This window comes from Hypanus sabinus, chromosome 16 (assembly GCF_030144855.1).
Source record: "Hypanus sabinus isolate sHypSab1 chromosome 16, sHypSab1.hap1, whole genome shotgun sequence".
Classification (NCBI taxonomy): domain Eukaryota; kingdom Metazoa; phylum Chordata; class Chondrichthyes; order Myliobatiformes; family Dasyatidae; genus Hypanus; species Hypanus sabinus.
The window spans coordinates 81078387-81098040 of NC_082721.1; the positions used below are offsets into that span (position 1 = coordinate 81078387).

The window sequence follows — 19654 nt, forward strand, 5'->3', positions numbered from 1 at the left end:
GGTAAAGCAGTGGATGTTGTCTATATGGACCTCAGTAAGGCCTTTGACAAGGTCCCACAGGGAAGGTTAATTAGGAAGGTTCAGTCGTTAGGTATTGGTATTGAAGTAGTAAAATGGATTCAATGGTGGCTCAATGGGAGATGCCAGAGAGTAGTGGTGGATAACTGTTTGTCAGGTTGGAGGCCGGTGACTAGTGGTGTGCCTCAGGGATCTGTACTGGGTCCAAAGTTGTTTGTCATATACATTAATGATCTGGATGATGGGGTGGTAAACTGGATTAGTAAGTATGCAAATGATACTAAGGTAGGTGGCGTTGTGGATAATGAAGTAGGTTTTCAAAGCTTGCAGAGATATTTTGGCCAGTTAGAAGAGTGAGCTGAATGATGGCAGATGGAGTTTAATACTGATAAGTGTGAGGTGTTACATTTTGGTAGGAATAATCCAAATAGGACATACATGGTAAATGGTAGGGCACTGAAGAATGCAGTAGAACAGAGTGATCTAGGAATAATGATGCATAGTTCCCTGAAGGTGGAATCTCATGTGGATAGGGTGGTGAAGAAAGCTTTTGGTATGCAGGCCTTTATAAATCAGAGCACTGAGTATAGGAGCTGGGATGTAATGTTAAAATTGTACAAGGCATTGGTAAGGCTGAATTTGGAGTATTGTGTACAGTTCTAGTCATCAAATTTTAGGAAAGATGTCAACAAAATAAAGAGAGTACAAGAGAAGATTTATTAGAATGTTACCTGGGTTTCAGCACCTAAATTACAGGGAAAGGTTGGACAAGTTAGGTCTTTATTCTTTGGAGCGTAGAAGGTTGGGGGGGGACTTGATAGAGGTATTTAAAATCATGAGGGGGATAGATAGAATTGACATGGATAGGCTTTTTCCATTGAGAGTAGGGGAGATTCAAACAAGAGGACATGAGTTGAGAGTTAGGGGGCAAAAGTTTAAGGGTAACACGAGGGGGAATTTCTTTACTCAGACGGTGGTAGCTGTGTGGAACGAGCCTCCAGTAGAAGTGGTAGAGGCAGGTTCGGTATTGTCATTTAAAGTAAAATTGGATAGGTATATGGACAGGAAAGGAAAGGAGGGTTATGGGCTGAGTGCAGGCCAGTGGGACTAGGTGAGAGTAAGCGCTCGGCACAGACTAGAAGGGCCGAGATGGCCTGTTTCCGTGCTGTAATTGTTATATGGTTATATGATTAGTGTACTAATGATTGAATCAATACATGGGACAACTCTCAAAACAATTTACAGGAAAGATGCTACCATGGATATAGAATTGGCTGACTGGCAGGAAGAAATAAAGGGAGCCTTTTCTGGTTGGCTGCCAGTGATTAATGGTCTGTGATAAGACCACTTCTTTTTACATTACATGTCAATGACTTGGATAATGGAATTGTGATCAAGCTTGCAGGCAGTATGAAGATAGGTGGAAGTGCAGGGTGCGTGAATGAAGCAGATATGCTCCAGAAGGACTTATACAGGTTAGCAGAATGGGCAAAGTATGACAGATGGAATACAGCATTAGGAAGCGTACGGTCATGCACTTTGGTGGAAGGAATAAAAGGGTAGGCTATTTTCTAAATGGAGAGAAAAAATCTAAAATCTAAGATGCAAAGGAACTTGGGAGATTTGTGCAAGATTCCCTAAAAGTTAACTTGCAGGTCAAGTCAGTCGTGGGAAAAAATAAATGTGATGTTAGCATTCAATTTGAGAGGACTAGAACAAAAAAATAAAGGATGTAATTTTGAAGCTTTATAAGACATTTGCACTGAATAGTTTTGGGTCACTTATCTAAGAAAGGATGTGCTGGCATTGGAGAGGGCTCAAAGGAGGTTCACAAGATGATTCTGGGATTCGAAGGCTCATTGTATGAGGAACATTTGATGGCTCTGGACTTGTACTCACTGGAATTCAGAAGAATAAAGGGGAAATCGCATTGAAGCCTATCAATCATCGAAAGCCTCAGGAGAGTGGATGCAGAGAGGACATTCCCTATGATAAGGGAGTCTAAGACCAGAATACACAGCCTCAGAATAGAGGGACGTCCATTCAGAACACAGATGAACAGGAATTTCTTTAGCCAAAAAGTAGTCAATCTGTGGAATTTGTTGCCATAGGCAGCTGTGGTGGCCAACTCATTGGGTATATTTCAGGCAATGGTTAATAGGTTATAGATTCGTCAGGTATGAAGGGTTACAGGGAAAAGGCAGGAGAATGGGGCCGAGAAGGAAATGGATCAGCCATAATGAAATGGCGGAGCAGACTTGGTGGGCCAAATGGCCTAATTCTGCTCCTATTATCTATGGTCTTAACTAATGGTCATGTTCCAGGCAAACAGAATGAAGATAGTAGAATCATACAAGAAAAACAAATGATTCTAAGTGTGATATCTAAGTTAGAAGACTCAGAGGCAAAGTGACTGAGAGAAGCAATTACAAGGAGTTATCGACAGAACATTCTGAACGGTTGGTCACATTAGTGAGTTAAGGAGTAAGTAATACTTGAAGTTAAAACAAGTAAACTGCACCAAAAATTGCACCATCTCAGATCGCAAGACCCTATAGTGGATAGTGAGGTCAGCTGAGAAGATCATCGGGGTCTCTCTTCCCGCCATCACGGACAATTACACCACACGCTGCATCCGCAAAGGAAACAGCATTATGAAGGACCCCATGCACCCCTCATACAATCTCTTCTCCCTCCTGCCATCTGGAAAAAGGCTCCGAAGCATTCGGGCTCTTACAACCAGACTATATAACAGTTTCTTCCCCCAAGCTATCAAACTCCTCAATGCCCGAAGCCTGGACTGACACCTTGTCCTGTTTATTATTTATTGTAATGTCTGCACTGCTTTTGTGCACTTTATGCAGTCGGTAGTATAGCTTTCTCTGTGTTTTTTTTTATTACGTAGTTCAGTCTAGTTTTTTGTACTGTGTCATGTAAACTATGGTCCTGAAAAACGCTGTCTCATTTTTACTAAGCACTGTACCAGCAGTTATGGTCAAAATGACAATCAAAGTTGACTTGACTTGAAGTACCAGTTGAAACATTTTATACCCCAAACCAGAATTAAGGCCTCTGTCAATCTGTGAATAACTTTGTCTCTGCAATGTTAAGAGAATGTGAAGCAAAAGCTATGGGGCATTCACTTCCATCACTTAAAGCATGTGACATAACTGCACCTATACCACAAGGCGAGGTGTCACAGGCAAGCTTCTCTGGATCATAAAGTCTGAGTTCAGTGTCTGCTGTCACCATTTCCTTTGCCCCTTGGAAAGTCATCTCACACTTTTTGCCCATTCCCGAACTGTACTAGTGAATTCAAAGGATGGAAAACAGTAGCCAGGTTTGGTCAGAACCTGTGAGTATTCGGGTGTATTCTGGGGTTTGGGTATGTAGCAAATATTAACCTTAACAACAACCAATCTTCAGATCTGAATATGGACTGTAGATTGAATTTAAAATGCAGCTTGGACAGTAAATTGCAGACCAGGAAACACCCGACTGATACATGTCATTATATGTATGAATGCAATCAACACCCTATTCCATGAGTACGACTCAAAGAACACAGAGACACTCATTTTGAGTGATTTGGTGGGAAGACACAGGGATTTAAAAAAATGACTTGCAACTCAAAAGAAACATTATGAGGGCATTGTAACTATAGAAATTGTCCTATTACCTTTGTTCTTCAACATATAAAAATGTGCTGCAATGTTGGGTCGGGGATAGTCTCTCCCTCCCTCTCTCAAGTGACTCCAAAGGCTGTCAGCTTGTGTGTGTCTCACATAAAGACTTTTATATCTACCAGCAGCATCTCTCTGATGACTGCTTTCACAATTACAATAGGAATTGATAATTCCTGAAAAGGACCACAACTGTGACATATACTTCAGCCTTGGGACATCCACCACTGCTTGAATTTTCTCAGCATACTTGTGCTATCCTTCTGCATCAATGGTGTAACCACAGTTAGTGATGCTTGGTTTAAAGAATCTACACTTGTTGCCTGATGCTCTGAGCTTATAATCTTCTAATCTTTTTAACACCGTCTTGAGAATTTGGAAATGTTACTTGTCATCCTCACTGGTAACAATTATGTCATCCAGGTAACACTGAGTGCCTGGGCAGCCTTGTAGCACCTACTCTAAGGCTTTCTGCCAGAGTGCAGATGCCAATGCTACTCCAAAAATAAGCCCATTACAATGATAAATCCTTTTGAGTCCTTCTAAGCTATTGGGACCACCGATGGTGCACATGAGCTCCACTCAAACTTTGAAAGTATTCCTTCAGTCTCCATGCGATCAAGCTCTCTGGCTACTTAATAACAGATGGTCTGTGGAACTGGATGTACTTTGTAAAATTTAGGTCTGGCATTTTCATTTAACACTATTTTACTCTTGATATGCTCTAGTTTTCCAATGCCATCCTTAAACACTCCTGTGGCATCAAACAGAACCATTCTTAATTCACTTTCAGTTGACTCTTATCCCAGGGAATGTGGCATGCAAATGGTGGATGGAATTCAAATCAGGTTGTATTTGTCTCAGTCAAACATGGCTCAACGATGCTGGCCCTCCTGTCTTTACTGCATACAAGCCCAATGTGGCTTCTTGGTTTTATCTCACTATTACAAATGTTATTCCCACAGGAGCCATCTTTTTTCCATTGTAAGTTTTCAAATGGATATTTGCATGTTTCAGCTCGCTATCTTTGAAATGCGATTCAAACTTATTTTGTGGAATGACTTCAACAGTTGAGCTAGTGTCCAATTCCATTTTAATTAATTTGTCGTTCATTTCTGATGCAAGCCATATTGTTTTTCTCTTATCAGTTTTCATTTGTAAATCTTAAGGCTACCCAGTCCTGTGTCACTCTCAGAGTTTTTTTAAGTAAACAGCATGCAGATTAATGCCCTTTGTGAAACTGCAATGACATTTTATCTTTTTCTTTTCCCTGTGCAGTTATACATTTTTGTCTGCCCAGTATGTTCTTTGTAGGTGTCCTACAAGCTTCACCTTTAATCCTGCTTTGGTCTGGTGTATGTGAGACCCTGACACAAGGTTAACACAATTTGCTCAGTGGGTAGCTTTAGATTTCGCAATTTTGTTCATGCTCATTTTCATTCCTGACTGCAACTCTTGCATCTCTGTCTGGTGTTTCCATTGAAACAGCAATTTCAACTGCTCTTTTGAATGAGTGCAGTTCAGTTTGGAATGGTTACTAAATGCTTTCTTTTTTTTGGTAATTTATTTCTTTATTGAAGTTCATCATCAAACAAACATTTCCATAAGATGTATTTCAGACATTGTACATATATATCATACTAAACGCTTTCTTATAAGATTCGACAAACTAAACAATCTCTCAGTGCATCATTAAGCCCATTACTGAACTGACAATGTTTAGGCAATTTCTTCCATTCAGCCACATAAGCTGAAATGTCTTTTTATTGTGCTTATGAAACCTAAAGCATTCAACTATGGTTTTGGCTCTAAAAGTTCTCATATTATGTTCACAATATCAGCAAAGCCTGTTTCGGCTGGTTTGGTTGGAGTACCAGTTACTTCTCAGTAGATGTTACGCTTTTCCATCCATTATACTCAGCAACACTGGAACTTGTTTTTCATCAGATATTTAATTTGATTCAAAATACTGTTCATTTTTTCCATATAAATCATCCAGTTACCTATTGTGCAATCAAATACATCTATCTTTCCGATGCAGCCAGCCACTTCTGTTTTATCATCATCCGAAACTCACTGTTTATGAACCCGTGGCCATACCCATTACTTGCTAATCTAATCAATTTTCTGCTTTTTATTTTTAAAACTCAAACACCTCTCTCCCCATCCGAAGAAAAATGTGCTATGCTTCAACAGGTAAATACAGTCGGCCCTCCTTATCCATGGGGGATTGGTTCTGGGACCCCTCGCGGATACCAAAATTCGCTGATGCTCGTCCCCTATGCAACCTGCCTCCATCTGGTGGACCTTAGGACCCAGCGCCAGAGCTCTGAATGTGCAGTGTTTCTGTTCATAAAAATAATCACGATCACGATTGAAAATAAAGTGGAAATAATAAATTGTTCAGAAAGAGGTGAAATGCCATTGGTCATTGGAAAAGCATTAGGTTACAGTCGGTCAACGATCAGAACAATTTTAAAGGATAAAGTGAGAAAGGCTCTGCCCTGATGAAAGATACAATTATTACTAAGCAATGTAGTGGTTTAATTATTGAGTTTTGGGGTTTTGATCCTCACATCAACCCGGCACGGTGGAAAGCGCACTCGGGAGCGATCTGTCCTGAGTCCTGAGAACTTCTGTTCCTGAGCTCGGCGCTGAAACATACGTTCTTAAGTGTTGTATATGTACAGAAAGGTAAAATATATACTATATACTAAGACAAACGTTCGACTAACTGATGCTAAATAATACTGAATGTACCTGTTCCGACTTACTTAGTAAGAGAACTTACGATTTTTTTCGATCCCTATCAATGATAACCCACGCACATCCTCCCCTATACTTTAAATCATCTCTAGATTACTTATAATACCTAATACAATGTAAATGCTATGTAAAATGGTTGTTATACTGCATTGTTTAGGGAATAATGACAAGAAAAAAAAGTCTGTACATGCTCGAACTACAAGTGCTGGAAGAGCGCTTCTGGGTTTTCGCGATCCGCAGTTGGTTGAGTTCGTGCATGTGGAATCTGCTGATAAGGAGGGCCAACTGTACTTGTTTTGCATTTGTTTTAAAAATTCCTGGTCACCACTGTTGTACTTTGTAACTCCACAAGCTAAACAAAAGAGAAACACAGGAGCCAATTCATGTTTTGTCCAATTTTTCTTTAGTGAGGTGCTCTCATATGATATGGTGGCTTAATGGTGTATACCTTTCCTATAATCCCTAATGAATTATGTAAACAACAAAGAATGCTTTATCAAACAATATATTTACCATTTACTCAAATGTTATCAAAATATTAAATACAGTACAGCAAGTGCCACTTGGGACAGTGCAGTCTATATCCAAACAGCTGAAAGAGGAATACGAACTCTGCAAACACGAGGAAATCTGCAGATGCTGGAAATTCAAACAACACACACAAAATGCTGGTGGAACGCAGCAGGCCAGGCAGCATCTATAGAAAGAAGTACAGTCAACGTTTCAGGCCGAGACCCTTCGTCAGGACTTACTGAAAGAAGAGACAGTCAGAGATTTGAAAGTGGGAGGGGGAGGGGGAGATCCAAAATGATAGAAGACAGGAGGGGGAGGGATGAAGCTAAGAGCTGGAAAGTTGATTGGCAAAAGGGATACAGAGCTGGAGAAGGGAGAGGATCATGGGACGGGAGGCCTAGGGAGAAGGGGGAGGGGAGCACCAGAGGAAGATGGAGAGCAAGCAAGGAGTGATTGTGAGAGGGACAGAGAGAGGAAAAAAGAGACTGGGAGACCGTTTCGCTGAACACCTATGCTCTATCTGCCAGAGAAAGCAGGATCTCCCAGTGGCCACACATTTTAATTCCACGTCCCATTCCCATTCTGATATGTCTATTGATGTCCTCCTCTACTGTCAAGATGAAGCCACACTCAGGATGGAGGAACAACACCTTATATTCCGTCTGGGTAGCCTCCAACCTGATGGCATAAACATTGATTTCTCTAAATTCCGTTAATGTCCCTCCTCCTCTTCTTACCCCATCCCATATTTATTTATTATTCCCCCCCCCCCCTTTTATTCTCTCTCTGTCCCTCTCACAATCACTCCTTGCCTGCTCTCCATCTCCCTCTGGTGCTGCCCTCCCCCTTTCTTTCTCCCTTGGCCTCCTGTCCCATGATCCTCTCCCTTCTCCAGCTCTCCTATCATTTCGGATCTCCCCCCCCACCCCCAAATCTCTTACTATCTCTTCTTTCAGTTAATACTAACTCTGTCTGAGTTTCCTCCCTTCCTAATCCAAGGTAATAGAAGCCTCAAACGCCACACTGCCCAGGGTCAGAAACCTCCATTTGGCTGGAACTGTAGACCAGCACTATCCCAAATAGCTCAAAGAGTAAAACAACAGACACATGCAAGCGAAATCTGCTGTTTTTCTACCTAGGTGCAAGGGACTAACCGAACTGCATCAAGATTTACACTGATCTGCCGCTTGCTGTTCTGACGGCATGCTACACTGGTAAAGACTGGCTTTAAAATTGCCTGGGACACCACCACAGTTTAGCTTCCCATCTAACCTTTAACTTTTTTGTTGGAACTTCAAGTCCACAAATGCATTGACAAGTTTAGAATTTCTTTTCCCAGGCAGATGTTGTTCAGCCCAGTCCTCCTATCACACTGGACTTTTGGTGCAACTTGAATAGCCTGGAATGCTACTTTTTTTGACCAACAGTCAAAGTCAGTATGGGGCTCCTGATTCACCACCCAAGCTAGTAATCCCTTCTTTCTGTATTTCCTGTCATAAACCTCCACAGGAATTCACTGATATCTTTTGTGATACTCGGAGACATTCCACATCTGCAATACCATTCGTTATCTTGATTTTAGCTTCACAGCCTGCCTGTTTGATAGAAGTATGTTTTGAAAAGTATTTGAACAAAATAAATAACTAATTCCTGTGATGTTTACTATGACTCAAGAAAAAATTAAGGAGTGTTACTCAAGCAACTGCAAGTCAGACATTTATCTATTTCCAATTTCACTGCAACAATGCAAGGCATGTGGAAACATGTCACAGTTAATACTTATTCAGACCTGAATCAACAACAATTACTCTGTTGATACAGCAACTTTTAAATGGCAGAATTATCTCAGGGTTCTTCACAGAATTATTATTAGGCAATAATTGATACCAAGGTGTCAGGATAGATGACCAAAGAAAGGTTTGGTCACTGATAACAAATTTTAAGGAGGACTTTAGAGGAAAGCTAGGTAGAGGAAATTCCAGAGAGCGCTTCCAGAGTTAAATCAGGAAGACAAGTGCTGATGAGCAAGATCCAGGAGTTATATCAGCGCAGCTGTCAAGGTGATTCAACTGAATGCAGGAGATAACAAAGACGGGGAGCAGCCGGGGATGGAAGAATTTGAAAACAAACGTGAATTTCAAAACTTAGGTGTTGCTCAATGCTAGTGAGCAACACCCAAGTGAACGATGCACAGGACTGAGTGTGACTTGGCACAGAAGCAAAGGAAATTTGTAGGTCCACCCATAATTGGTTTGACTTGCTCAGCAGAGGAACACTGAACTTAGTGATGCACTACCTACCAGCAATGGTCAGAAATGCAAATTACAAATTGAATTTTGCCACAACCATAACTCATACGAACCATGAGGAAAATACATATTTTCTTTCATTACACCGGTCATCCTTTGCATTGGCAACTTGGTCCACAAAGCCTGATTCGCCACACTGCAGCTTTGAGAGGCAAGGAAATAGCACCATCAAACACCTAACATAGCCACAACTATAATGTCTGACATTCAAAAACTGCTAAAAAAATATGTACCATAAAAATATTTAAAATAATGCAAAGGAATTTATGTTATCAATTAAACACATTTAAATCTACTCATTAAAAAATAGCTATCTTCCCAAAAGCAATTTCCCCATTAATTGAAAGGGTTAGAGTTGTTGAATGTGGGAGTTTCTACCAAAACTGGGGCAATTACAGGAAGTCGACACTGGGCTGCTTGACTTTACAGAGAAGTCCAAAGCCACAGAGTAGAAACAGCACCGAGAGCAAAATCCTCTTGGGAACAGTCACATTCATACAAGTAGTTTCAGAGAGGCAACCTGGCCCTCCCCACAAAACAACTGTGAATCACCATCTCAGGATTATATAAAGAGTAGAATCAGAGACTGCTCTGGAGTTCCAAAGACATGTAATGTCTAGAGTTGACAAAAATGGCTAAGAGGTGCAGCAGGAGATGAACCAAGATAAGAGTAGAATAGGTGAGTGCTACTGGTGTCTGAAAGTTTGAATAACTTTGCATGAAATGACTATTATTCCAAAGCAGGTGTCTGTCATGCAACATCCCAAACATTTGAATGGTTGGGTGGGGGGGGGGGGGTGGAACAAACATCATTCGGAAAAGTAGAACATCCTTCTGAGTTAGCAGTTTCCCTATAATGTTTTCTATATATCTGAAACCACCCAATGTTAAAATTCCACTGCTACATAAACTAGGTTAGATAGAAAAAAGTACTGTGTTATACAGACAATTCAACATGCCTCAGAACATAAACAAGGTGTTAGTCTTAACCATAGACAGCATTAGACCAAAGCAGAATTGAGGAGAAACACCTCTTGCAGGCAAGATTTAGGGAAAAAAAAATGATATCACGCAAGCGCAACACTTTAAAAAAAATAATCATTGTACAGAGTAGAGATATGTCTCCTACAATTTATGTTAAACCCCGATAAAAAGCAAGTTTTCTGCTTATCCTGCTGAAATCTAAATTACTTAAGTGAAATGGGCTCAAGGGAATCAATGAGCCTGCTCTTACATTTTAGATGTCGCCAAAGTATTAAGCAGTAAATGTCTCTGAAATATTGTACTGGAGTAAAATTGTTAATTCCTGCAGTACAGAACAATACAGTGTAGAAACAAACCCCCCAGTCCACAATGTTGAGCCTAACTAATTAAACTAATCCCTCCGTAGCCAATATGCCTCCACTCTCTGCACACTCACTATTAAAAACCTACTTCAGTACCACACCTGGAAGTGCATTCCAGGTAGTATCACTTTGTTTGGGAAAAAAAACTTGCCTTACACATGTCTTTGAGCTTATCCCTGTCTCACCTTAAAAGCATGCCCTCTGGCACTAGATGTTTCCATCCTGGGGGAAAAAAATGCCAGCTATCTACACCTTATCACATAAACCTATAAATTCTCCCCTCAGCCTCTGCCGCTCCAGAGAAAACAACACTAATAACATTACATTATTAATAAGACTATTTCTAAACATATGTGCACAGTTTCAGACGCACACACCCACCCTTGTCTTCAGCTGACTCACACACAGTAACATTCCAGTTAAACGGTTGTCAATGTTCGTGCTCCCTCAGCAACCTTGTCTTAGCCAGGGCTCTGTAACAAACCTCTTAATTACCCAAGCCTAAACAAGTCGTGTTTAAAGGTCAGGAGGTCTGGAGTTGAGCTTCATCCTCCCACAACAAACCGGACTACCTCTTCCCCTTCCTGGAATTTACAACTGAAGTATAATCACCTATATGATGTGTGACAAAGAGTGGTAGTAGTGAAACAACACATCAGCAGGAACATTTCTCTTTCTAAGACAGGAAGATACCAGAAACAATATCAAACATGAGGAAATCTGCAGATGCTGGAAATTCAAACAACACACACAAAATGCTGGTGGAACACAGCAGGCCAGGCAGCATCTATAAGGAGAAGCACTGTCGACGTTTTGGGCCGAGACCCTTCGTCAGGACTAACAATATCACTTTACTCTCAAAATCAGACTTCTTTGAATACTGTACATGATCCCAGCAAAAAAAAAATACATTCATTGTCATTGCCATGCATTCAAAAATATTAGGAAAGTTTGTCAGAACATGACTGAGCAATTGCAAAACACTGATGGAAGATTGAACATTCAGTCAGCCAGTTTGAGTCAGGGAAACATGAAAAATTGCCCACCCTAACCGAAAATGCACCAATAAAACAATCCACAACATATTCCTATCTCTAATAACAGATCCTTGGCTCCAACAATCCTTGGCTTGGTAATAAAATAACTATGCAGTACTCTTGTCCATACCAACCACAAATAAATATCAACTCTCCGCTTATTCAATTTCCCTGTAATAAAATATTGCTTTATTTATTCTTAAAATTAATCAGTGTCCAAATTACTAGGGACCATCAAAGCTCACAGAGCCTAAACTATTCAAAGGATATTGGTGACAATACTATCCAGTTAGGTGGGTAGTTATTATCTAGTTTGTATGTTCGAAAGATTATCTTTAACATTCTGAAAGACATCTAACACTAGACACATTTTCTTAAAGTAATCTGTAAATAGGGAAAAAAATTAATGTTAAACTGAAAGAAATCCAGAAAACAGAGCAATAATCATCTTTTTTCGCTGTTACTCCACACTCTGGCCAAAACCAAGCCCTAAAATCAAATTAAAGGCTGATGGGTTCCTGGAAACTTCCAAATACGTAGGTACACAAGAACAGGTTAGTACTTAAGAACTAAATGCAAGTACTGTACTGAAAAAAAGATTATCAACCACCTGTTGACACCCCGGAGCGATTAGTAGCTAACCTCAATTAGCAACATTATGGACATAGCATCTGCACACCAGGGAATGTTCCTGTTAAAATTTATTTTCGTGGCGTTTTCAGGGAGTTATGATAACATCTGTTTACATCATGATTTTCCACGACTGAATAAACAGATATGCTTGGAAAAGTGCAAAATCTCTGAAAGTTTCCAAGTTCCTTCACAGTGAGTCTTGAGACTGGCATCCGTTTGGTTTGTTTCTCTCTGAAAAGAGGCCTACGTTTAACCTCTGAGTCATAGACCTCTCCCTGCTGGCTGGCGAATCTAATACCCCCCACATCCCAGGGCAGAGACCATGCACCCTACCAGCCTGGGCCCCTTACACCGGGGCGGGGCAGGGCAGGGCAGCAGCCTACTCCCGGCTGCACTTTACCGCTTTAAGAGCCACGCCCATGCCTTCGTGCCGCCGCCCGGCCCGCCGACCCAGCCCGCTCACCGTGCTGCGGCTCCTCGCCGGTACCCATGGCGCCTGCTTCCCCTCGGCCGCTCGAAGTCGCCTCAGAGCCGCGCCACGTGCCGCCTCTCGTTCGCCCCTGTGTCGACGGGGCCAGGCGCCAGCTGCCAAAACAGACCGGCGGCGGGGCGACCAATCGGCGCACAGGGCGAGCAGAGCCAGAGCCAATCACAACCCGAAGCTCGACTGATTGGCATGTGTCTCAGAGCAATGAATGAGCGAGGGGCGGGATAGGAGCCGACGCCAGTACCGTTAGCCGACCGGAATGTTTTGATGCCCTGCAGAAATATAAAAGATCTGAGAGTGACAGGGTCCGTATTAACGTTCAGCCTGCGTGGGATAGGATTCTGTGTTGTGTAGCTTGTTCCGAAAGATGCTGCTATTAGAAACTAGGTGAACGATACCCTCTGGTTTGTGCGAAACTTGCAGATTGAAGAAGGTATTCTTATAGAGAGTTACATACAGATTGCTTGATAGGGTTACCGCAAAGTAAGTATTGAGAAAGAGCACACAGCACGTCAATGGACTGGTGTTTAAAGTCCCTTGCACTGATCATGTACAGAATGCATACAAGGAAAATTAATGATTATATATATTCAAAAATGTATTATGTGCTTTTGGAAATTTTCTATCTGAAGTACTAGTTTTGAAATAGTAAGAACCTTCACTGAACGATGAAAACTATTATGCAGTTCTGCATAGACCACCATACAGTCGGAGCCCATTAAACCACGTTTCATTTTCAGTTTTAAACTAATTCTGCACTCAGCGGCCACTTTCGGTACCTCTTGGACCTAATAAAGTGGCCACTTAGGTAGCCCATCTAGTTCAAGACGATGTGTTGTGTATTCAGAAATGCTCTTCTGCACACCACTTTTGTAATGATTAGTTATTTGAGTTACTGTCGCCTTCTTGTCATATAAGACACAGGAGCAGAATTAGGCCATTCAGCCCATCGTCTGCTCTGCCATTCCATCATAGAAGATCACACTCAACCCTATATCCTTTGATGCCCCGACCGATCAGTAAACGAACTTCCGCCATAAATATATGCACAGACGTAACTTCCACCGCGGTCTGCGGCGGAGCATTCCACAGATTTACTACTCTCTGGCTAAAAAATTCCTCCTTACCTCTGTTCTAAAGTATCACCCCTCAATTTTGAAGCTGTGCCCTCTAGTTCTGGATAGGAAACATCCTCTGCACATCCACAAACAAGAAAATCTACAGATGCTGGAAATCCAAGCAACACACACAAGCTGCTGGAAGAACTCAGCAGGCCAGGCAGCATCTATGGAGAAAAGCACAGTCAACATCTCGGGCTTTTTTTCTCCAGTCCTGCTGAAGGGTTTCGGCCAGAAATGTGGACTGTGCTTTTTTCCGTGGATGCTGCCTGACCTGCTGAGTTCCTCCACCATTTGTGTATGTTGCTCTCCACATCCACCTTATCTAGTTCTTTCAACATTCAACACACACAAAATGCTGGTGGAACACAGCAGGCCAAGCAGCAGCTATAGGGAGAAGCACTGTTGACGTTTCGGGCCGAGGCCCTTTGTCAGGACTTTCAACTTTCAGCAGGTTTCAATGAGATCCCCACACATTTTTCTAAATTCCAGTGAGTGTAGGCACAAAGCTGCCAAATGCTCCTCATATGCTAACCCCTTCATTCCCGGAATCATCCTTGTGAGCCTCCTCTGGACTCTCTCAAATGACAGCACATCCTTTCTGAGATATGGGGCTCAAAATTGTTAACAATACTCCAAGTTCAGCCTGACTAGTAGGCTCAGTATTATCTCCTTGCTTTTATATTCTATTCCTCTTGAAATAAATGGCAATGTAACATTTGCCTTCTTTACCACAGACTCAAACTGTAAATTAACTTTCTGGAAGTCTTGCGCGAGGACTCCTAAGCCCCTCTGCATCTCTGATGTTTGAACCTTCTCCCCATTTAGATATATAGTCTTCACTATTGTTCCTTTTACCAAAATGCATCATCACACATTTCCCAAAACTGTATTCCATCTGCCACATTTTTGCCCATTCTTCCAATTTGTCTAAGTTCTGCTGCAATCGCATTGCTTCGTCAGCTCTCCCTACCCCTCCACCTATCTCCATATCATCCGCAAATTTTGCCACAAACCCATCAATTCCATTATCTAAATCATTGACGAACAATGTGAAAAGTAGCAGACCCAATATTGACCCCTGAGGAACATCACTAGTCACTGTCAGCCAACCAGAAAAGGCTTCCTTTATTCCCACTCACTGTCTCCTGCCTGTCAGCTATTCCTCTGTCCATGCCAGTATCTAAACTGTTATGCCATAGGATTTTGTCTTGTTAAGCAGCCACACGTGTGACATCTTATCAAATGCCTTCTGAAAATCCAAATACATGACATCTACTACCTCTCCTTTGTCCATCCTGCTTGCTACTTCCTCAAAGCAATCTAACAGATTTGTCAGACGAGATTTCCCTTTACAGAAATCATGCTGAAATTTGACTTATTTTGTCATTAGTCTCCAAGTACTTCGAAACCTCATTGTTAATAACAGACTCCAACACTTCCCCAACCACTGAGGTTAGGCTAACTGGCCTATAATTTCCTTTCTTTTCCCTTCCTCCTTTCTTAAAGAGTGGAGTGACAATTGCAATCTTGCAGTCCTCCAGGACCATGCCAGAATCAAGTGATTCTTGAAAGACCATGACCAGTGCATCTGTTATCTCTTCAGCAACCTCTGTCAGGACTCTGGGATGTAGTCCATCTGGTCCAGGTGACTTATCCAACTTAAGACCTTTGAGTTAGCCTAACACTTTTCCCTTTGTAATTGCAATGGCACTCACTCCTGTTCCCTGACCCTCACAGACCTCTGGCACATTGCTAGCATCTTCCACAGTGAAGACAGATGCAAAGTACCCAAAGTTAATCTGCCATTTCTTTGTCCCCATTACTACCTCACCAGGATCATTTTCCAGTGGTCCAATATCAAGTCTCGCCTCCCTTTTACTCTCTGCATAACTGAAAAAACTTTTAGAATCTTGCTTTATATTTTCAGCTCATTTGCCCTCATATTTCATCTATTCCCTTCTTATAGTTTTTTTAGTTGCCCTTTGTTGGATTTTAAAAGCTTCCCAATCATCCAACTTCCCATTCACTTTTGCTACCTCATATGCCCTTTCTTTGGCTTAAATGCAGCCCTTAACTTCCCTTGTCAGCAATGGTTTCCTACCCATGCCATTTGAGAACTTCTTCTTCTGTGGGACATATCTATCCTGCGCCTTGTGAACTATTCTCAGAACCTTCAGCCATCTCTGCTCTGCTTTCATCCCCGCCAGTCTTCTCCTCCAGTTCACCTGGACAAGCTTCTCTCTCATGCCCCTGTAATTCCCTTTATTCCATTGTGATACTTAGACTTGTGACATGCTTCTCCCTCTCAAACTGCAGTATGAATTCAGTCGTATTATAATCACTGTCTCCTAAGTGTTCCTTTACATTAAATTCCCTAATAAGATCTGGGTTATTACACAACACTCAATCTAAGATAGCTTTTCCCCAAGCAGGCTCAAACACAAGTTGTTCTGAAAAGCCATCTCATAGACATTCAACAAATTCCCTCTTTTGCGATCTGACACCAGCCTGATTTTCCCAATCCCCTTACGTATTGAAGTCCCAATTACAATTGCGTCATTACCCTTATTACATGCCTTTTCCAGTTCCCTTTGCAATCTCAGCCCCACCTCTTGGCTACTACTTGGAGGTCAGTATGATTCCCATAATGTTTTTTTTTACCTTTGCAGTTTCTTAACTCCGCCCACAAAGATTCAACATTCTGTAATCCTATGTCCTCTTTAAAGATGTAATTCCATCTCTTACCAACAGAGCCACACCACCACCTAAGCTTTCCTGCCTGTCCTTTCAATACAAAGTATATTCTTTGATTTCAAGCTCCCAACTATGGCCTTCTTTCTGCCACGACTCAGTGATGCCCACAACGTCATACCGACCAGTCAGTAACTGTGCCACTAGTTCGTTTACCTTCTTCAGAATGTTATGTGCATTTAGATAGAGCACCTTCAACCCTGCTTTCTTCACCCTTTTGAATTTTCCCTCTGTGGTACAATTTAACTCTGTCTGCATTTGTACCCAATCACTGACTTGTCCTTCCTTACATTCATGTCACAACCATCATCTACTTATAAACCTGCTGGCTCATCCCCAGTTCTATCATACTGTTCCCATCCCCCTGCCATATTAGTTTAAACCACTCCCAACAGCTCTAGGAAACCTGCCCGCAAGAATATTAATCCCCTTTGGATTCAAGTGCAACCTGCCCCTTTTGTACAGGTCACACCTGCCCCAGAAGAGGTCCCAATTAACCAGAAATCTGAATCCCTGCCCCCTACTCCAATTCTTCAGCCACGCATTTCTCTGCCACCCCATTCTATTCCTATCCTCACTGGCAAATGGTACAGGCAGCAATCACAAGATTACTACCCTTGAGGTCCTGTTTCTCAGCTTCCTTTCTTACTTCCTGTATTTTTTCAGGACCTCCTCCCTTTTTCTACCAATGTCATTAGTTCCAATATGTACCACAACTTCTGGCTGCTTACCCTCCTTTTTCAGGATATTATGCATTCAGAAACATCACTGACCCTGGCACCTGGGAGGCAAACTACCATCCGTGTTTCCTTCTCACACCTACAGAATCAGCTATCCGTCCCCCTACCTCGAGTCTCCTAATACTACTGCCATCCTCTCCAGTTTCCTGCCCTTCTGACCCACAGGGCTAGACACAGAGCTAGAGGCACAGCCACTGTCGTCTCCCTGACAGTACTCAAAATGGAGTTCTTATTGTTGAGGGAAATGGCCACAGAGGTGCTCTCCACTGTATGATGTTCTCCCTTCCCTCTCCTGACAGTCACCCATTTGCCTGTCTCCTGTATCCTTGGGGTGACTACCTCCCTGTAGCTCCTGTCTTGACAACTTTACTTTCCCTAACAAGCCGAAAGTCATCAAGCTGCAGCTCCAGTTCCCTAACATGGTCGCTATGGAGCGGCATCTCAGTGCACCTGGTACAAATGTGGCCATCGGGGAGGCTGGTAGTCTCCCGGAATTCCCACATTGAACAGCCAAAACTGAACAATAGCTCTGCAAACATACTTCCTACTCTCTCAAGAGTTAATTCAGAAAAAAGTAATAAGAAATAAGGAATAAACTTACCTACTTACCTTACCACCGCCTGTTTGCACCACAGCCTTACTATTCTGACTCAGACCACTCCAATGATGACCACTCCCATGGTAACTGCTCCGCTGGGCAGTACTTCTTCTTTGTAGAGATTGGCTTTTTAAAGCTCTTCACCGGACCTGCGCAGGAATGCTTCTGTTGCATCTGCGCACTACTCCAATTGAAGACCTCGTCAAAAATCTTCCTGCTTTTTAAAGCTCTTCACCAGACGTGTGGGAATGCTTCTGTTGCATCTGTGCAGTACTTCAGTCAAAGACCCAGTCAGCTTGAACCAATCTGACCACTCCACTCTGACCTCTGTCGTTAATCAGGCAATTTCCCCTACAGAACTGCTATCTAAAGGATGTTTTTGTTGTTGTTTTCCATGTCATTCTCTGTGAACTCTAGAAACTATTGTGTGTGAAAAATCCATGAGATTAACAGATTCTGAGATACTCAAACTACCCTGCCTGACACCAACAATCATTTCACAGTCAAAATCACTTAGGTCACATTTCTTCTCTAATCTGATGTTTTGGTTGAACAAGTGTCTGCATGTTTTTATACATTGAGTTGCTGCCACATAATTCACTGATTAGTCATCTGCATTCGTGATCAGTTGTGCTTAATAAAGTGGCCGCTGAATGTACATTGAAAATTATTTTAATTTTTTTCACCACAGTTTCTGGCAATGAATTCTGAAATATAAGAGAAACACTTAATAACTATTTCTTTATCTTTATTTTGTAAACATCCCTCAAAATTTCATCCACTTTTAACCTTCCTTAATTTGCATATTAATATCCAATATCACTAAAATGCTTACCTCTTGATTACATTGCTATCTGTGATAACCTATTGTGCATAAATCAGCAGATGTATTTCCTGCATACCATCTACAATGATGACTATTATTCAAAAGCCCATTACTGACTATAAAATAATTTGCTCTGACGTTAAGGAAAGGCAAAGTTATATATCTACAGCACCTTCCCTGTTCACGGTTACCCTAATATACTTGACAAAGAACAAAATATTTCTAACGTGTACTGTCATCATGTGAAAAATTTGCAACAAGATTCCATATTAGCAATACTGAGGAATAAATGTAGACCAGAACACTGAGGTGAACTTTATTTTATTTTTATTTTATTGAGATACAGCACAGAACAGGCCCTTGAGCCACACTACCCAGCAGTGCCCCAGCTTAATCCTAGCCTAATCATGAGGCAATTTACAATGACTAATTAATCTACCAACCAGCATGTTTTTGGACTGTGGGAGGAAACTGGAGCACCCAGGTGAAACCAACACAGCCACAGGGAGAACGTACAGATTCCCAACAGGCAGTGGTGGGAATTTATCCCCAGACACTGGTACTGTAATTGTTGTGCTAACCACTACACCTCGATGTCGCCTTCTGCTGCTCTGTTAAAAGCAATGCCACAGATCTCTATGTCCTCCCTGCAGAGCCTTATCTACTGCAGCAGTTCTCCCATTCTATTTGTTTTTTAAAATTGTTTTTTAGTGCTTAATTATCTGGAGTCAGAGTTGATCCAACAACCTTCTGACCCATAGGAAAGAAACAACCAGTTGTTGGTGTTAAGTTATATAGAATGCTGATTCACAAGCAAGTTACCAGA

At 41.8% G+C, this 19654-nt stretch overlaps 1 protein-coding gene across 1 annotated transcript in view; it reads right to left on the reverse strand.

Annotated features, from left to right (window-relative positions):
* LOC132406485 (choline transporter-like protein 2) overlaps positions 1–12913 on the reverse strand; it is a 128212-nt gene extending 115299 nt beyond the window's left edge. Inside the window, exon 1 of the mRNA XM_059992224.1 lies at positions 12769–12913. Coding sequence (XP_059848207.1) covers positions 12769–12796 — 28 coding nt within the window. The 5' untranslated portion in view covers positions 12797–12913. The remainder of the gene's footprint in view (positions 1–12768) is intronic.
* Positions 12914–19654: the final 6741 nt, after the last annotated feature.